Source organism: Podarcis muralis, chromosome 13 (assembly GCF_964188315.1).
Source record: "Podarcis muralis chromosome 13, rPodMur119.hap1.1, whole genome shotgun sequence".
In the NCBI taxonomy this organism is placed as follows: Eukaryota; Metazoa; Chordata; class Lepidosauria; order Squamata; family Lacertidae; genus Podarcis; species Podarcis muralis.
The window spans coordinates 39,775,589-39,794,389 of NC_135667.1; the positions used below are offsets into that span (position 1 = coordinate 39,775,589).

General features: G+C 44.3%; 2 protein-coding genes across 7 annotated transcripts in view; both read right to left on the reverse strand.

Annotated features, from left to right (window-relative positions):
* ZNF385C (zinc finger protein 385C) overlaps window positions 1-18,801 on the reverse strand; it is a 167,941-nt gene that overhangs the window by 48,399 nt on the left and 100,741 nt on the right. The window lies entirely within an intron of this gene.
* Window positions 8,163-9,545, reverse strand: C13H17orf113 (chromosome 13 C17orf113 homolog; the record flags this gene model as incomplete). The annotated part of the gene is given in 1 exon segment (XM_077917439.1): window positions 8,163-9,545. A coding segment is annotated over 1 exon segment (1,335 nt), but the record flags the coding sequence as incomplete, so codon positions are not given.

The following is an 18,801-nucleotide window of genomic DNA, read 5'->3' on the forward strand; positions in this document are numbered from 1 at the left end:
TTTTCCCTTCAGCCCCAATACCCAACCATCCCAATCCGATGCAGTATCGCTGACTCTCCTGCTGCGCTTGTCAGCGTTCCACCCTTTTCCTCCTCTGACTCACTCGTCTGCCTGCCATCCAGTCCTAGAGAAGTGTTTATATTATATTCCCTTAGGGTGTGCATAATAATAATAATAATAATAATAATAATAATAATATATTTGTTTATTTATACACCGCCCATCTGGCTGGGTTTCCCCAGCCATTCTGGGCAGCTTCCAACAAAATATTAAAATACAATAGTCTGTTAAACATTAAAAGCTTCCCTAAACAGGGCTGCCTTCAGATGTCTTCTAAAAGTCTGGTAGTTGTTGTTCTCTTTGACATCTGGTGGAAGGGCATTCCACAGGGCGGGTGCCACTACCGAGAAGGCCCTCTGCCTGGTTCCCTGTAACTTGGCTTCTCGCAGCGAGGGAACCGCCAGAAGGCCCTCGGTGCTGGACCTCAGTATCCGGGCAGAACGATGGGAGTGGAGACGCTCCTTCAGGTATACTGGACCAAGGCTGTTTAGGGCTTTCAAGGTCAGCACCAACACTTTGAATTGTGCTCGGAAACGTACTGGGAGCCAATGTAGATCTTTCAAGACCGGTGTTATGTGGTCTTGGCCGCCGCTCCCAGTCACCAGTCTAGCTGCCGTATTCACATGTCATCCACATGTCAGCAGCACTACATCACGTCCACTGTGTCCATTTGTGTTCTGCCAAATTGGTTGCCATGTGGAGCTGTCAAGGCGCTACATGCTTTCCCAGCATTAGCACTGGTAACATATAGAACCCAGCAGTGGTGAGGAGGCGGAGCCTTTATTGTTAATGCCTCCCATTTTCTATGTGACAAAAGTCTATGAGAAAAGGGGAGATAACCCTGCCCACTACATAAGATGCATTCCTTTTACCTACCTAGGGAGCCAGTGTGGTGTAGTGGTTATGAGCGGTAGTCTCGTAATCTGGTGAACCGGGATCGCTTCCCCACTCCTCCACATGCAGCTGCTGGGTGACCTTGGGCCAGTCACACTTCTTTGAAGTCTCTCAGCCCCACTCACCTCACAGAGTGTTTGTTGTGGGAGAGGAAGGGAAAGGAGAATGTTAGCCGCTTTGAGACTCCTTAAAGGGAGTGAAAGGCGGGATATCAAATCCAAACTCTTCTTCTTCTCTTCTTCTTCCCAGTTGCCATTCACATCCACGTCAAAATGCAATCTACCGTACTTACTTGAGTCTAATGAGGCATCGAATCTAATGCGCACCTCAATTTCCAGAACCTTGAAACCAAAAAAAGTATCTACTGGCGAAATGTAAAGGTGCCATTGAATCAAATGCGAATCTCAATTTTCACAACGTAATTTGGCCAAAAAGGTTGAGCATTAGATTCGAGTAAATACGGTATATTCTTGCAGTAAGAGCAAAATCTGTGATACCACCCAGGTGACAGAGCTTCTACAATACACCCGCATTGTCGGCCAGAGGGTGTTAAGGAAGGATTACACATTTTTTATGTATGCAACAACAGCAGCAAGGATACTTATAGCTAAACATCGGAAAACTCAAGACTTGCCCACGCTGGAAGAATGGCAGATGCAACTGATAGACTATATGGAACTAGCAGAAATGACTGGCAGAATCCGCGACCTGGGAGAGGAAGCAGTGGAAGAGGATTGGAAGAAATTCAAGGACTACTTACAAAAACATTGTAAATCGTATGAGTGTTAAGATGATGCAAGGGTAAAAATAAACGTGGCATCAGTAAGTTAGTTGATAAGAATCTGAGAATAGGTGAAATTTGAGAAAAAGTTAATTTTTTGGTTAATATTATGTCTAATTAAGTATTTAAGCTTTTGGAAAATAAATTTAAACCTAGAGACATAATATGGGGAAAAATACAAATAAGAAATTGAAACAAGGTGATAATTTGCTGTATAGAATTTTATAAACCTGGAAAGCAGGAATGGAAGATGTGAGGAAGTTCAAAAGTGATGAATATTAAGAATCTGGACATGATGCCATAATTTTGTTTTTTTCTTTCTTTCTTTCTTTTTTGTATGTATTTCTACTGCTATTTTGTTTGTTTGTTTGTTTGTTTATTGTATTGTTGGGTATGGGATTATATGTGTTGGGTGTTAAATGTAAAAAATCTTGAATAAATATTTCTTAAAAAAAAAAAAATACAATACACCCGCATCTGTCAGCTAAAAAGAAGGCATTTTTCTACAGTACAGAATGACCATTTTACATTTGGATGTGATAACTGTATTCATTTTTAGAATGGTTACAGCACACGTCTTGCTTCCTCAAAACATGAGTGTTTACTATTTTGGACTCCAGCACATGTTAGCAAGGTCACGAGATTCAGTCCTTGTTGTTGTTGTTGTTGTTTAGTCGTTTAGTCGTGTCCGACTCTTCGTGACCCCATGGACCAGAGCACGCCAGGCATCTCTGTCCTCCACTACCTCCCGCAGTTTGGTCAAACTCATGCTGGTAACCTCGAAAACACTATCCAACCATCTCGTCCTCTGTCGCCCCCTTCTCCTTGTGCCCTCCATCTTTCCCAGCATCAGTGTCTTCTCCAGGGAGTCTTCTCTTCTCATGAGGTGGCCAAAGTACTGGAGCCTCAGCTTCACGATCTGTCCTTCCAGTGAGCACTCAGGGCTGATTTGCTTAAGAATGGATGCGTTTGATCTTCTTGCAGTCCATGGGACTCTCAAGAGTCTCCTCCAGCACCAGAATTCAAAAGCACCAATTCTTCAGCGATCAGCCTTCTTTATGGTCCAGCTCTCACTTCCATACATCACTACTGGGAAAACCATGGCTTTAACTATACGGACCTTTGTTGGCAAGGTGACGTCTCTACTTCTCAAAATGCTGTCTAGGCCTGTCATTGCCCTTCTCCCAAGAAGCAGGCGTCTTTTAATTTCGTGGCTGCTGTCACCATCTGCAGTGATCATGGAGCCCAAGAAAGTAAAATCTCTCACTGCCTCCATTTCTTCCCCTTCTATTTGCCAGGAGGTGATGGGACCAGTGGCCATGATCTTCGTTTTTTTGATGTTGAGCTTCAGACCATATTTTGCGCTCTCCTCTTTCACCCTCATTAAAAGGTTCTTTAATTCCTCCTCACTTTCTGCCATCATTCAGTCCTAGTTCCCAATAAACCAGACTATAAGACATATGTGTCTAATGAGTAAGAATTAAGTACATATACTACATAAACTAGAAAACGTTAGACATCCAGACGTAATGAATAGCTTAGTTATTCAGTAACGTGCTTGGAGGGTAGATTTGATTGGATAGTGCACCAACAATATGGAATGAACTCTGTCTACTTCTCAGGATAGGCTGCTGACCTCAAAGTTAGCTACTTCAACAAGAAGACTTCAAAGGGGGACTAGAATTCAGTAAAATTCAACTTGATCCCATTGATGCCAGACTCATTCAAGAATGAAGGTATATTTGTCACCTATAACGGACTGGCTTCAGATGGCAAATTAGAATAGCAATAAGGACTGTATTGTCATCAGTTGCTGCTGCTGTGAACAAGATTCTTATTTTCCATTTTGGTTTCACACAGAAATGTGTCAGACTTACTGCAGTGCCACCTTCCATGCCCTTTTGATCCAGTATAAACTGATTTCCACCCACTATTTTTACGCATGTATGTACTGTATAGGGACAGGAGTGTGCATTGCACACATAACATGTTTCAGCTTAGGACCAAATGGACTCTGGTCCACAAAAACTCAGGCTGCAAAAACACGTTAAGCTTTTAAGGTGCTACCAGACTCTTATTGTTCCTTCTTCACAATATGATGAGGAAGTGACCAACACTTTTCCAATTGCCCTGGAGGAAGAGTTGGATATATTAAATAAACAGAACAAGCCATTCTGCCTGTGGGCATGGCTGTTGGGCGATTCTCTACTTCCCATTTCTAGGTCTCATTCAAAACAAGGTTAACCTTTTGGGTTATTTTTCAAGCAGGCCTGTGCTTCTTAGCCTGTCCTCTTCTCTCTCTCCCGGACTGCAATATCTTGTCAGCGATATTCCAATGCAGCAGCTGTGGGATGTATTTTTAGCAGTTAATTTAGACACTCAATTAAAAGGATTTGCCTCAACAAGAACGGTGAGGTCTTCGGAGACCTAGATAGAATGACACAATCTTAGTGGAGACGAGCCATTTCCTTGCTTGGCTTCAAAGAAGGAAGGAGCCTGCTGGGTAAGGAGGTTGATATTAGTAGAAACCATCCTTTTCTCCGATTATTGCAAGCTGAGCCCGATGGCAGATGAAAGGGAACGAGGCCAGGTGTGAACACTGCACTGGTGCTTGGACTGACATTCTGCTCCAGGAAGACTCAGGGTTGGATCCGGAGAGCCTCTTGTGGGAGAAATTGGTGGGCAGTTGATTTTCCCACCCTCTCCTTTCCTTGGCAGCTTCCCACATGCCCCCTCAAAGGCTCCCCCTGCTGCCATTCATGTTTATGTTGCAAGCTGGAGCAGAGTATACTGACTTGGGTCTATAGATTAACATACAGAAGGGAATGAGATGAAGGTGACATTCCCAACCCTGGTAGCCGCCCAGAAGCCGCCCAGAGTGGCTGGGGGGACCCAGCCAGATGGGCGGGGTATAAATAATAAATTATTATTATTATTGTTATTACCGAGAAAGGCTCTCCTAACAGTTGGGGGGACCCTGTTTAATGGGGTGCACCATGGCATGGGAGCTGAAGGGGAAGATTGTGGAAATTCAGATAGCGGCTTCTGTGAGTGGCCTCCACCCAATTTTCTGGAATCTCCCCCTGTTCCCCAGCACTAAAGCCCACCCCATTCATGTTGCCTTGTTTTTGGAGTGTCCTCTTTAGTGTTACTCACCAGGTGGCAACTGTTTTGCGTGGGTTGGAGGTGTTGCTTGCTTTTTCTTTCTAAGCGCGGAAGACTTTTAAAATTTTTGCCCAGCATGCTTCATAACTAGATTTACAGTTTTATTGGATTTTATTAATTGAGTGGCTGCAACTCCTGTGATTTTAGGGCTGGTGTTTATTTGCCTCCAGACCATCAGCTTTCACAGGCAATAGATGTGTCATTCTAAGCTGTGTCATTCTCTTCCCACCCCCTCCTCCCACCTCCAGAGGAGAATCATTGTTCTTTCCCTCCCAGGTAGGCAAAGGTTGCATGGAGAGTGATGGGGTGCCTCTTCTTCTCAGCTGCATCCTGGAAACACACAAATGCACACACAAACTCATACAGCACCTTCCTATTGGGGGCAGCACACCACAGCCTCTGCTAAACCATCTGAGAATCCTTGGCCATCATACTGACCCCAAAACCTCCTGGACATACTTCTCCAGACCAGCCCATGCACCACGCTTCCTCAATGACGGCAACGTTCTCAAGCCATCCCCTTTGAGCCAAAGTCTGACTGCCTACACTGGCATGCCCCACAAAGAAAGGGGGTGGAATGGCAGAAAAAGGACAGGATATGGCATGGTGGGATTTGCAACACGAATTGCAAGAGGTTAGGTTAGAAGAAGAAGAGTTTGGATTTGATATCCCGCTTTATCACTACCCGAAGGAGTCTCAAAGCGGCTAACATTCTCCTTTCCCTTCCTCCCCCACAACAAACACTCTGTGAGGTGAGTGGGGCTGAGAGACTTCAGAGAAGTGTGATTAGCCCAAGGTCACCCAGCAGCTGCATGTGGAGGAGCAGAGACGCGAACCCAGTTCACCAGATTACGAGTCTACCGCTCTTAACCACTACACCCAGTGGCGTAGCGTGGGGGTGCAGGGGGGGCCAGCCACACCAGGCGCAACATCGGGGGGGGGCGCGCTTGCACTCGCAGCTCTCTGCCCCTACTTGGCTCACTCACTCTCTCTCACTGCAGTGCTGGCTGTAACAAACAATACATGTGCTTAGGGGGTAAGGATTTCTTTAACTAATCTAGTGGAAGAGACTCGAGTGCTAAAATCCACGGGTTAGGGGGCGCAAATTCCTTGCCTTGCCCCGGGTGCTGACAACCCACGCTACGCCACTGACTACACCACACTGGTTATCTTCTTCCCTATTCGTGTTCTGCTGGCAACTGAAGTCATCTCTCTTTAAGCAAGTTGTTGTTGTTGTGTTGTTCCTTAATTTTATTTATTGACTGCTAGTTTTGGCTCTTTGTGTTCTTGCTCTCTGGTACTGCTTTTAGTATGCCAATTCTGTTTTTAGGACAGGCTTTTGCTATTTTTGTGCTTGTTTTTTTTAATAAAAAAACAATTCTGTAAATCTCTTTGATCAACTTCTTTTTTGTTTGGGGGGAGAGTGGGATTTAATACAATTTTATTTATTTTACAAAATGTGTACACCAGTTGGTTGTAGAAAGTCCTCTAAGTTGTATACAAGCAAATAAATTTAAATGAATTGGAAAGGCTGTTTTAGGTCATGAGTAGAGAGGATTCCCAGTCCTGGAGTAAGGTTGTTTCCAGACAACCTGTTTATTGACTACTTATCCTGATTTGTTTGCAGGAGATTAGATGACTCCGCTATTTAAGAAGCATTCCTTCTGAATTTTCCTGTTACCTTTCCTTGTTGCAAAATAAAAAAATAAAAAACCCTGATCATTAGGGGGCAGAGGGTTTGTTTTGTAAGACCTTCCAATCAACTAAAACTCTGCAACCTGAATTTGCTAGTATGTGATCAAATCCCATCCAAAAATAGCAGCCTGGAAGTGCCCAAGGGTTCTGCTCCCAGCATGAAAAAGATCAGTGACAATTACAGAGACAATTATAGACGAGTTCATCCTTCCTCTCCACCCACACCTAGAAGGATATGTGGGTGTCTCTTTCACCTTCCAGAATATTGCAGAAAGGGTAGCTGGTATCTCTTGCTCTCCAGTAAGGGGACTGATTTATTGAGGACTTCTACCAGATGTGGGGAACCTTTTGTCCTCCAGATGTTGCTGAACTACAATTCCCATCACCGCTGGTCCTTGGCCACACTTGCTGGGGCCAATGGAAGATGTGCTTCAGCAAACCTGGAGGGCCAAAGTCATAACTTACTTATAGCAACTTGCGAAACATATAGGAAAGGGTTCTGTAAACTCAGAAAAACAGTGACCTTAGGAGAACTGGGGATAAACCAGAAGACACACCCTTCCCTCTTTTTTCAGTAATAACAGACCCTTTCCAAATGCAGGGAACTCATATTGGGACTAGTTATACACAGAATTTGGGAACCTGAAACTCAATGCAGTTAAGGATGAGGTAAGATAATTGTTTGTTGGGTAGGAAAAGAAGAGCACATTGACCTTTAAGTACTTTAGTTAAAAATGTAAGGCACTCCATTCTCTACCCTGCCCCTCAGTCCAAGTAATTTTGGCAAAATTTAATACTTTCACAGAATGCTGTGGTTCAGTTCAAGTTGTGTTCCTAACATCCCTTTCTAAACCTTACTTGGCCTGTGCCATTAGATAGTCCATTCCTCTCATGCTTTCATAATACTCAATGGCTAAAGTGAAATCAAACTTGTTGAGGGTTGGTCGATCAATGGGAATGCTGGAGAAGCCCTGGTCTTCTTTTGAAAAGCCCCACTGAAGGAATGGGTTTCCCAAACCCCAAAACTGACTGTGCAGGCAGTTTTTAAACTGCACCAAAATCCCCATTTCTCCTTAGCTAAAATGCATAAACTTTAGCCGTTGAGCAAATGCAAAACAAGAACACAGCTCTCTCCCTTATCAGTTTGACGGCAAGACTGGCCTTGACTTTACCAGTAGAACAGACACAGACATATCTTATGTCCTGACTACAAATGACGCAGAGACCCAAGTCTGGGACTAACGCCAGAGCATGTTCTCGGAAGTAGTGACTTCTTGCTCCAAGATAGGAGTAGGAACAAGAAGATCCTTTTATGGTCAGAAGTACAGGAAGGAAGATCCTTTTATGGTTGAGAGTACCAGAGCAGGAACATATGTGATGTCAACCTGTGTACGTACGCCAACGTGGTTGCGCTCCTAGGGGAGGAGTGAGAGGGTGCCTGGAGGATATATAAACTGCATGAAACCTGTCATTTCTTTGGACTTGCTGTGGATTTGATATTCTGCTATCTGGAGAGCAGAATAAACTCTTTCTTTGAACCAACTCGGTGTCATTTTGACTTCCTTCCTCCTGTCCCAGAGCAACGCAGACCCAATCGGTGAACTCCAATAAGGCTTCACCACTGGTCCTGCTTAAAGAGTTGCATTCCTTTGTTGATTTTCTCATACAATGCAGAGCCAAAAGGCATCACCAAAGCTATTGCAGCCAAGATGGCAAAGTCTGGGAATAATTCATGCATCTCAGAATTCCAATAGACCAGCTTAGCACAAAGGTCTTTGAAGTAAAACTGGTTGAGGCTAAATACTACCTTTTTAAAGAAGGGACAGCCGTTCAGTGCTCACTCGAGTCTCACCACACAGGAATACGTCTGCAAAAGGAAGTTCAGTTCATCCGCACCATAGTTCCCAATTTCCTCTAAAAAGTGAGGATAGCATTTGGGGTTAAATATGGTGGAGAAAGTGTTTATCATTTCCAGAGAAGTGCTAGGGAATGTATCCTGCAGTTTGCACCACATGAAAGTATCCTTGAAATGTTTAAATTTTGTCAGGTGTGCCTTGGAACAGTCAGTCAATTGCACACCTTTGTCGCAGAACCAACTCCGTACATTCTGGTCCTCACAGTGGCACTGCTCATTGAGTTCATTAAGGAACTCTTGGAAGTTGTAGCCATTGGTTTTGATCTGGTTTTGGAGGCTGATAATGGTGGCAGAGACAACAGGTTTCAATATGGAGAGATCAAAGTTCTTTAGCTGGAATAACTTGTTCAGTTTCTGGAAAACGGGCAAGGTGTCTGGAAGCAGCTTAGTGAAAGCGAGGGAACTGAATTTCTTCAGCTCCCCACAGAGACCAAATGCCAGTGGATATCTCTCTGACTCGGCCTCCAGCGGACACAAGAAGGCTGGCCAAGAGGCATCTATAATCTCCACAGCTGGCAAGATGGCACTTCAGTGGATGGTCCTTGACCTTTCCATGTTTACTTCACAGAACTCAAAGACATTCTGCAAGTGCTGGATGCTATTGTTTTCTGCTGTGAAGCTGGCACATAGTGGGCAGACAGCATCCACGACTTTGGTGCATAATCTTATATCTAATATTTCCTTTGATGCCAGCAGCAGACTGCTCCACTGGTAAGTGAGGAAGTGTATCTCAGTGAGAAGAGGAAAGCTGGATTTCACCTTAGATCCCACACCACAGTGTCTGTGGGTTAACAGGGAGGAACCTCCAGAGTTTCAGCCATGCAACTTTCATGGTTGGCACACCTTGACAGCTGTGTAGCCCTCACTGTCTGGAGGCTGAATGATGCCAAGGAACACAATGGAAGTTTGGCCTTCATGGAGGTTTCTTCATTCCAGTGCATCCAGTGTCTCTTCCACCACTAACCCAATGAAAGGTGAGATCTTCAGCCTAAGTTTGTCTTCATTGTGTAGGACTTTGGCAATGGCTGTCTGGCGTCAGAGAGATGAGGACCAAAGTTCGGGGGGACAGAGTGTGTGGGGGGAAATGCATATACGAATGCTTAGAACAAGTTTCAACTTGCAGAAAACTCAGGTTCTTTAGAAATGAATTGAGCCTCTTAAAAATATGTAGATTGTTAACAGGAAAGAGAAATTTCTTCTTTTTTGTATCTCTGATTTCGCTTTCCTTGATGATTTTCGGCTATAGGCTCATCCACACTTACATTTTGCCCTGTGCTTTCTAGGCACCTTAAAGTGCTGTGTCCAAGCACACACACACACACACACACACACACACACACACACACGGTGCTTTCTCCATGAAAACTCGCTCCTTAATGCAGAATCGGAGCAAACAGCAAATTGGGTTTTCCATGGTTTGCTGTTTGTTCCTATTTGTCCGTAAAGAGTGACTTTTTGTGGGGAAACTGGGGAAACCCACCCCCAAAAAAGCACAAAATGAAGTCTGGATGAGCCCTATGCCACAGGGTCCTGTGACCATGTTGCCTCCCCTTTGAAAGGTGTTTTAGAAGAAGAAGAAGAAGAAGAAGAAGAAGAAGAAGAAGAAGAAGAAGAGGAGGAGGAGGAGGAGGAGGAGGAGGAGGAGGAGGAGGAGGAGGAGGAGTTTGGATTTGATATCCCGCCTTTCATTCCCTTTTAAGGAGTCTCAAAGCGGCTAACATTCTCCTTTCCCTTCCTCCCCCACAACAAACACTCTGTGAGGTGAGTGGGGCTGAGAGACTTCAGAGAAGTGTGACTGGCCCAAGGTCACCCAGCAGCTGCATGTGGAGGAGCGGAGACGAGAACCCGGTTCCCCAGATAACGAGACTTACCGCTCTTAACCACTACACCATACATGCTTAGGGCAAAAATTATGATTGCCAGCTAAACTTTCTTTGGTTTGTGACAATTATATCTAGCAGAGGATGATACCAGTTTGCACAAACATCCTGCAGTGGTGGAGAAACACTACTTGGGGTATGCAGTGATCCCTGTGGGGCAAGGCATTATGTCACCCCATTTTTTGTGATCCATACAGGAGGCATTAGGAGACACAATGCACTCTTCTTCCTTCTCAATATACTGATCTTTATTTCACAGGCTCAAAATATCCAGGTGCACTGTGGATTTATTTATTTTTTAAAGGGGGGGGGGGGTAATTACTTTCAGAAAGCATGCCAGCCTTGTGCATCTCACTACCATGCAAAAGCAGGATTGTCCAATTTTGTATGAACTCCATTTGCAAACCAATGATTGGCCATTATTGCTCATTTCACCAGTTCCTTCCAGGGAACGCTGCTGCAAGGCCTGGGTACATTTCATTCCATTTTGTTGAAATATTTTAATTACTAACCCTACCCCCTCCCTCCTTTTTTTTTTTTAAAGCAAAGTCTGCAGGATAGTGTGTGTGTGTGTGTAGTGTATGTGCATGCGAGAGTGAAACAGAGAGAAATCTAATTAGCATGTTTATCTTCCATAAAACAGAGACCCTTATTTATGCAAAACAACTGGCAAACGCTCAAGATCAGGCAAATTAATTTGATTTTAATAGGCATGAAATGCTGGTAAAATTAAAAGATTTCCTCCGTTTTTCCTCTTCCTCTGAGCTCTCGTTGCTTTGGCTGGGTGACTATGTTCATAGACTAGCTGAGAATGTGGAAAAAGAATTTGCTTTAAAAAGGAAACCTCCGTAGTCTATTATGCTAATTTAAGTTGCTTTTCTCATTACAGGGCTCAGTATTTAACTATTATGGGCCTCTTATTTAAAAAGAAAAAGTCTCATTTTTGAAGACTCTTTACAGTTAGCAATTTCTCTCTATGAAACTGTTAAAAGCTTCTGGTGTAGGCATATTTAGATGATTTAGAACCATTCGAATTTGGGTTCACGCCTGGCCATGGAACTGAATTGGCACTGGTCGCTCTGATGAATAACCTCTGTAGAAAGGAGGACAGGAACAATGTGACTTTGCCCCTGTTTCTTGATCTCTTGTTGGCCTTTGATACCATCGACTACGGTATCCTCCTGGACCAGACCCAAGGAATGGGAACTGGGTGAACTATATTACAGTTGTTCCAATCCTACCATTGGGGCGATGTCCAGAAAGTAGCATCAAGAGAGTGGTTTTCACCCCAACTTAGAACAAACCCATTGAAATCAATATACCCTAGTTAACCAGGTCCATTAATTTCAGAAGAGCTAATCTGAGTGTGACTAACAATAGATACAACCCCTAGTCCCTAACCCTTCTAGCAATGTAAGCTAAACTCTGTATTTTCCCATTCCTCTCTAGCAATGCAACGCATACTGGTTAAGAATATGGGGATTATGTATATATGAATTCGTGTGTGTGTGTGTGTACAGTCTTTTTCTGTAATAGTTTGTAATAATAATAATACTAATAATAGAATTTTTAAAAGAACATGGAGACAATACTGGCCTAATCTTAACAAGGTTGTTACAAGGATTAATACTCCAAAGTAAATGTTAAAACGGTATCACTGCCAGCACTCCCTTTTTTTTGTTTCCCGAGTAAGTAAAAAAAATCCTAAATAAACTGAAGCTCAATAAATTATGCAAAAGAAATTAATGCCAACAAACCTTTGTTGCACATTTTATTCCAATCACAAAATCTGGGTTTTCTAGGCAAAGATTTTGGACACTTCTGGAATACAGAATGTGTATACTCTCTCTCTCACTCTCTCTCTGACACACACACACACACACACACACACACGAGAGAGAGAGAGAGAGAGAGAGAGAGAGAGAGAGAGAGACCACTTCAAGCAGTGCACTCAGAGATATGCACCTGTGTTGCCCAGATGCAACAGTTAAGGAATGTTAAGGAAGTGCTTGCCCCAAATTCTGCATGGAGCAGGAATGAAGGACCTGAATTAAGCTTCATCCCATGCCTGCCGAACCACAGATTTCTGCACCAAGAGCTTACTGCTGTCCAGCAGCACACATTTGAGAAGGACCTCTCCCCTGAAGCAATAAGCAGCATCTCATGCGCAGCACCATTGACTGCCTCATTTCAAAACTGAGAAGATGTGGATTAGGCTGCTTCCATATTCCACTTCACTCTGGCTTTTTACCATCATACTGTTGATAGTGTATTAACTTATGGTCTCTGTGTGTGGTTTGGGAGCTGCACAGTCAGGGGAAAAACAATGTTGTCCAGGGTTGTAAAGACTGCGGAGAGAATAATTGGATGCACTCTTCCCATCTTGGATCAAATCTACGCTTCCAAGTGCCATAAGAAAGCTGCAGAGATAGTGCAGGATACTGCGCACCCCAGAAATAATCTCTTTCAGCTTCTGCCTTCTGGAAGAAGGTACAGGGTTATAAAGACTAGGACTAGCCGCCTGAGAAACAGTTTCTATTCAAATGCGATTTTGGTTTTAAATGCAGTGTAAGGTAGTCCCTATGGGAGTATATTGCATTTAATTATGGGATATCAGAGTTTTTAGGGGGCTAACCAGGCTGGGATAGCAGACTTGTTGGTTTCTGAATGTCTGAGGTAGATTTTCAATTTCGTTGTTCTGTATGGGACAATGGCAATAAAGATTATTGTATTGTATCATATATTGTATCGTATTGTATCGTATCGTTAGGGCAGCACCTCCGTAGGGTGCTCAAAAACAGTGGCATAGCCACCCCTCTCCCATTCACTAGTACCTATTATTACTTAGATCAGGGGTCGGCAAAGTTTATCTTGCCTGGGCCAGATCGGTCCCGCAGAGATCCCTCCGTGGGCCAGATGGTGCGTGCGCGCAAGCCCACGATTTTTGGCGTCTGCGCATATGTGATTTCCAGCACCACGGAAGCGAGTCCCCATTCTTCGGTTTAGCGCAGTGCACGAGTGGGCAGCTCGGTTTGGGGGTGGCTCGTGGGCCGGTCAAACGACCTCTGCGGGCTGCTTCCAGCCCATGGGCCTTAGGTTGCTGACCCCTAACTTAGATGCACTTCCCCTTGTAGTCCGGCTGTTCCTGATGCAGTCGATACCTGGAATCACCCCATGACTCTTCCCCTGACCTTGAAGCTTCCAGTACCAGATACTGCTTCTCACAGTTGCACTCAACAAACCCTGATCCACACAATGGGTTCATAAGTTAAACACTTCCATTCACTGAGAATGTATTTCTAAAACGTATGTTTAACATCAAGACATTTTATATTGCTGTGAAGAATATCTTTTCAACTCTGTTCCAGGTATGCAAGTAGCATCACAGGGTAGCATCATAGACTTGACTAACGCCATGAATTTAAACATATCTGCTTAACTTGGCTGCTTTTATCTTCAAGAGAGGGAGGGTGGTGTGGCCCTGTTTCAGAACATGCTCCTGAAAAGTATTTGGGACCACAGTAGCTATCTGCTGAAAATCACTGCCCCTTGGCAGGAAGAACAGATGTTATGTTCACTGCCCATTACACAAGACTGCGGATGTCACAATTCCACCACGAAAGTGCAGAAATCTCTGCACAGCAAAGAATCTCAGCCTTGATCCTTTCTTTTTAAAAGCACCATTCTAGCCTTCACGGCTGCAAAGTCCAAAAGTATAAAGGCAATGCTTTAGCCCAGAGTGGTGGAGGCTGAACAGGATTTCCAATGGTTGCCCCCGTAACGTATTCTTGTTTTAAACGTTTTAGCCCGATTCTCTGCTAATCACAGCATCTGAAGTGGCTGTGGGATCCAAGACATCAATAATAGCAAAAGCAAAATCAACCATGCATAATAATGCATAATCACAGGTTGCACACAACTCACAGATTACTGCTTTCCTCGAGTCCAGAATTTAGATTTTTTTTTTGCTTCTATCGTAAGAAGCACACAACTCTCCCTGTACAAAAAACTGAACCCTATTTCAGACAGGAGCATCTGAAAAAGATCCTAACGGAGAGTGGAAAAAATGACCCCTCTTCCATTGGAGAGAAGGATGCACAAAGGCTAAAGTAAAGGTCCTACTTTGTTGTATGTTCCAGGGGGAGCCCAGGAACTGAAAATAAGAGTCCTTGGTCTCAGTTCAAGGGTCAAAAGGAGTGAGAAAAGGGAATCGAGCATTCAAATGACCTTTCTAGCTGAAAAGCAGGGAAGACTGGAGGATAAACAGGAGTGGGCTATAAGCTGCTAGGTAGGAAACCTTGAAATAGGTACAAGATGATGACATCTATTAGACTGTTAAAATATTCTATATGCTGCAGAAAAGTAAGAAAATCAGTTTCCCGCTTTAAGCAGTATCTCGGGATCAAACTACAAATGAAGCTGGAAGATCTGGAATCAAGTACAGTGGTACCTCGGGTTAAGAACTTAATTCGTTCCGGAGGTCCATTCTTAACCTGAAACTGTTCTTAACCTGAGGTACCACTTTAGCTAATGGGGCCTCCTGCTGCTACTGCAACACCGCCACACGATTTCTGTTCTCATCCTGAAGCAAAGTTCTTAACCCAAGGTACTATTTCTGGGTTAGTGGAGTCTGTAACCTGCAGCGTCCGTAACCCGAGGTACCACTTTATTGTTATGAGAGGGGTTTTGCTTTTGTTTTTTGGGTGGGGGACCCTTTTCTTCTCAGGCTGTTCTTGTGATGACCCCCACCCCACCCCCAAACCACCCTGCTGCCTTACCACCCACGTTGGCAAGAGCAGGTGAGACACAGGTGAGAGTTGGAAAGCAGCTGTGTGGGGAGAGGTTGATTACAAAACGGCCCACAGAAGAAGGATTAAACTGCCTGCGGTGCTGCTGCAATCCAATCTGAAGTAACCCACCCCCCACTTCCTTCATTAAAGCAAAACATGGGGAGATCAACTGTGGATCCCCCCATGCCACATGCAGTTTGGCCCCACAACAAGGTTAAATAATATGGGCAGATTCTGCCTTTTTCTGACAACAGCTCGGGCAAAACTTGCTTCTCAAAAGGATCTGAAAACTCCCCCCTTTCTCTGACACACCTCCTTTATGACAGATGCATACCGTAATTATTTTTTGCAAAGCTGACACTGGAAAACTTCGTTGATTTCTTTTTAAAAAAAAATAGTAAGCAGGAACAAGAAAAAAGTCACAATAAAATGCATACACCCACATTTCATTCATTCACCCCCTCTCCCATCATAAGTGTATTCCCAATGCGTTTGATCTGCAAAGCCTGCAAATGATGCATCACAATTAATGATAATGATAATGATAATGATAATGATAATAATAATAATGATAATGATGATGATGATGATGATGATTTATACCCCACCCTTCCTGGCCAGAGCCAGGCTCAGGACAGCTAACACCAGTAAAATTACAGTAAAAACATAATGGGGGGGGGGGGGACAATTTAAAATATAGGTTAAAATGCAATTTAAAATGCAGCCTCATTTTAAAAGTAGCCCATAGATCAAAACCATAAGTAGCCCATAGATCAAAACCATAAGGGAGGGAAACATAAGGGTCAGACTGAGTCCAAACCAAAGGCCAGGTGGAACAGCTCTGTTTTGCAGGCCCTGCAGAAAGATGTCAAGTCCTGCAGGACCCTAGTCCCTTGCGACAGAGCGTTCCACCAAGTCGGGGCCATTACTGAAAAGGCCCTGGCCCTAGTTACCCACAGCCCAACGACCCCTTTACTCTCCCAGTTTTCCTCTGTTGAAAATAAATCAGAGAATTTAAGAGGCAAGGGGCATGGAACTCTGCAAACTAAGCCCCTGCCTACATGCCCTTTGTAAATGCTCCTCTTTCTCTCAAATACACACACACCTCTCTATCTGGCTATGGAAGCTGCCATATTTTCACTCTGTGGTTCTTCTTCCTACTGCTTACTGGCAGCTGAAGTGGCCACTACTGGAGCCTAGGCAACTGGGAGAGGGGGATAGCACAGGGAGAAGGAGCATAACTTGGAAGGTGTGCAGTACTTGATTATTTGGGTTGCCCACAGAAATATTAAGAAAAGTATCATTTCCAATAAATAACTGCACCACTCGCTTCAAGACTCCTGAGGCCTCGGTCTGAGTTCTGATGAGGGTGCTGCCCTTCGAGAAGGATTGCAAGAAGACCCCTGAGAACATGAAAACATTGAGAAGAAAATCCCCAGGTTGTAGGCTTGTTGAATTGGAAAAAAATAAAAACCCCAAACACAATGATGGCCTGATGTCCCTTGGCTTGGGTGTATGAAAAACTGATCAGGAGGTTAGAGAATGTTGTTTGAATGGAGGACAAAAGGAGCACAACCTATTCCCAGTCCAAAACACTCCATCACCTCAACACCACACATTCAAAGCAATATTTTAGCATTCATGGCCAGTGGCGTAGCGTGGGTTGTCAGCACCTGGGGCAAGGCAAGTAATTTGCGCCCCCTAACCCATGGATTTGCGCCCCCTAACCCGTGGATTTGCGCCCCCTAACCTGTGGATTTGCCCTAACCCCAGATGTTGCACCTGGTGCGGCCGGGCCCCCCTGCACCCCCCACGCTACGCCACTGTTCATGGCTTCCCCAAAAGAATCCTGGGAATGGTAGTTTAAAGGTTCTGGCAGCTGTTAAAAAGGTAAAGGGACCCCTGACCATTAGGTCCAGTTGTGGCTGACTCTGGGGTTGCGGCGCTCATCTCGCTTTACTGGCCAAGGGAGCCGGCGTACAGCTTCCGGGTCATGTGGCCAGCATGACTAAGCCACTTCTGGCGAACCAGAGCAGCGCATGGAAATGCCGTTTACCTTCCTGCCAGAGCAGTACCTATTTATCTACTTGCACTTTGATGTGCAATTCCCAGCACCCCTAACAATCTACAGTCCCCAGGATTCTTTGGGAGGGAGCTGTTCAAGTGGTGGTACAAGAATGCTGTATGTGAATACAGATGTAATGAGGCAACTGTGATGAATACAGGTCGGAACAGAAAACTGCTGCCTGATTCCAGATTCTCGCTATGAAGACACACAGACTGATGGGAAACTGAATCTCTTTTCTGATTTTGGGTGCTCTTGTACCAACACCAGTCTTGCTATAACTGTTTAAAAAGGTCTCGAAAATCTTAGGTATGTTATATTTTAGATATGTATTTTAAAAACAGCATTTATTATTTTTGAACGCACTAAGAGAACCACCCCAACCTCTCCTCCCCTGTTACCCCGCCCCCAGCCTTACCCTTTGCAATTTGTCACAAAAGAGTTTAATGAAATAGGACACGGTGATGCCAGGCACGGAACTGCTACTCTGCCACATGATGTGCTCCTATCACGTTGAGAGTCCACTCCTTTTTTAATAATGGGCCACCACATCTCCCAAATACTCAGGCCATTCTGTGAAAACTGTGCCCCTATACCTTGAGCACCAGGAAACAGATTTTTGGGAGCTTTTTGGTTACGCCAGCTTCGTAGAGGCAGAATATGTTTTTAGCCTGCCTCACGTGGTCCCCAGTTGCAGCCGGCTCAGTGATCCGTGCTGGTGACAGCAACTTCAGGGTGGCTACGGGAGCTGCTGGCCATATTCTGTCAAGCTAGCATAGAGAAGATGCTGTGTTGAAACAAAGAATGCTTCTGACAAGGATACTCCATTTTGACTGCATCCCCATCTGCCCAGTATGGACTTGGGTGACTTCTCCTCAAACGGAAACTGCAAGAAGGGTGCGGAAGTGAACATAGGTAAATAGCAAGCTGCCTTGTATAGAATCTGCCCATGCTGCCTGACTCTAGCTCTCAATGGTATCAGACTGGGGTCTTTCCCAGGCATTCTTGAAGAGGCCAAGGATTGGAACTGCAACCTTATTCATGCAAAGCACATGCTCATACCTTCCAACATTTCTCCGATGAAAAGAGGGACGACCTATTCCATAATAATAGCAATTTTATTATTTATACCATACCCATCTGACTGGGTTGCACCAGACACTCTGAGTAACTTCCAACTTATATAAAAACATAATAAAACATTAAACATTTTTTAAAAAACCTTTCCTATACAGGACTGCCTTCAGATGTTTTCTAAAGGTTGCATAGTTACGTATCTCCTTGGCTCAGGGGTTGCATAACTCCATACCCACCAACATTTCTCCAATTAAAATAGGGAAATCCTAAAGAAAAGAGGGACATTCCAGAATCAAATCAGAAACCGGGACGGCTTCTGTAAATCTGGGACTGTCCCTGGAAAATAGGGACACCTGGAGGGTCTGCAATGCTCCATCAAGGACCAACTGGAACAGAGATCTGGAAATGTATTATCAGGCTCCAGAATAGGGATTTTCTGAGGTCTCCAGTGGGCACTGGGGGTAGAAAGTGTGAGGATC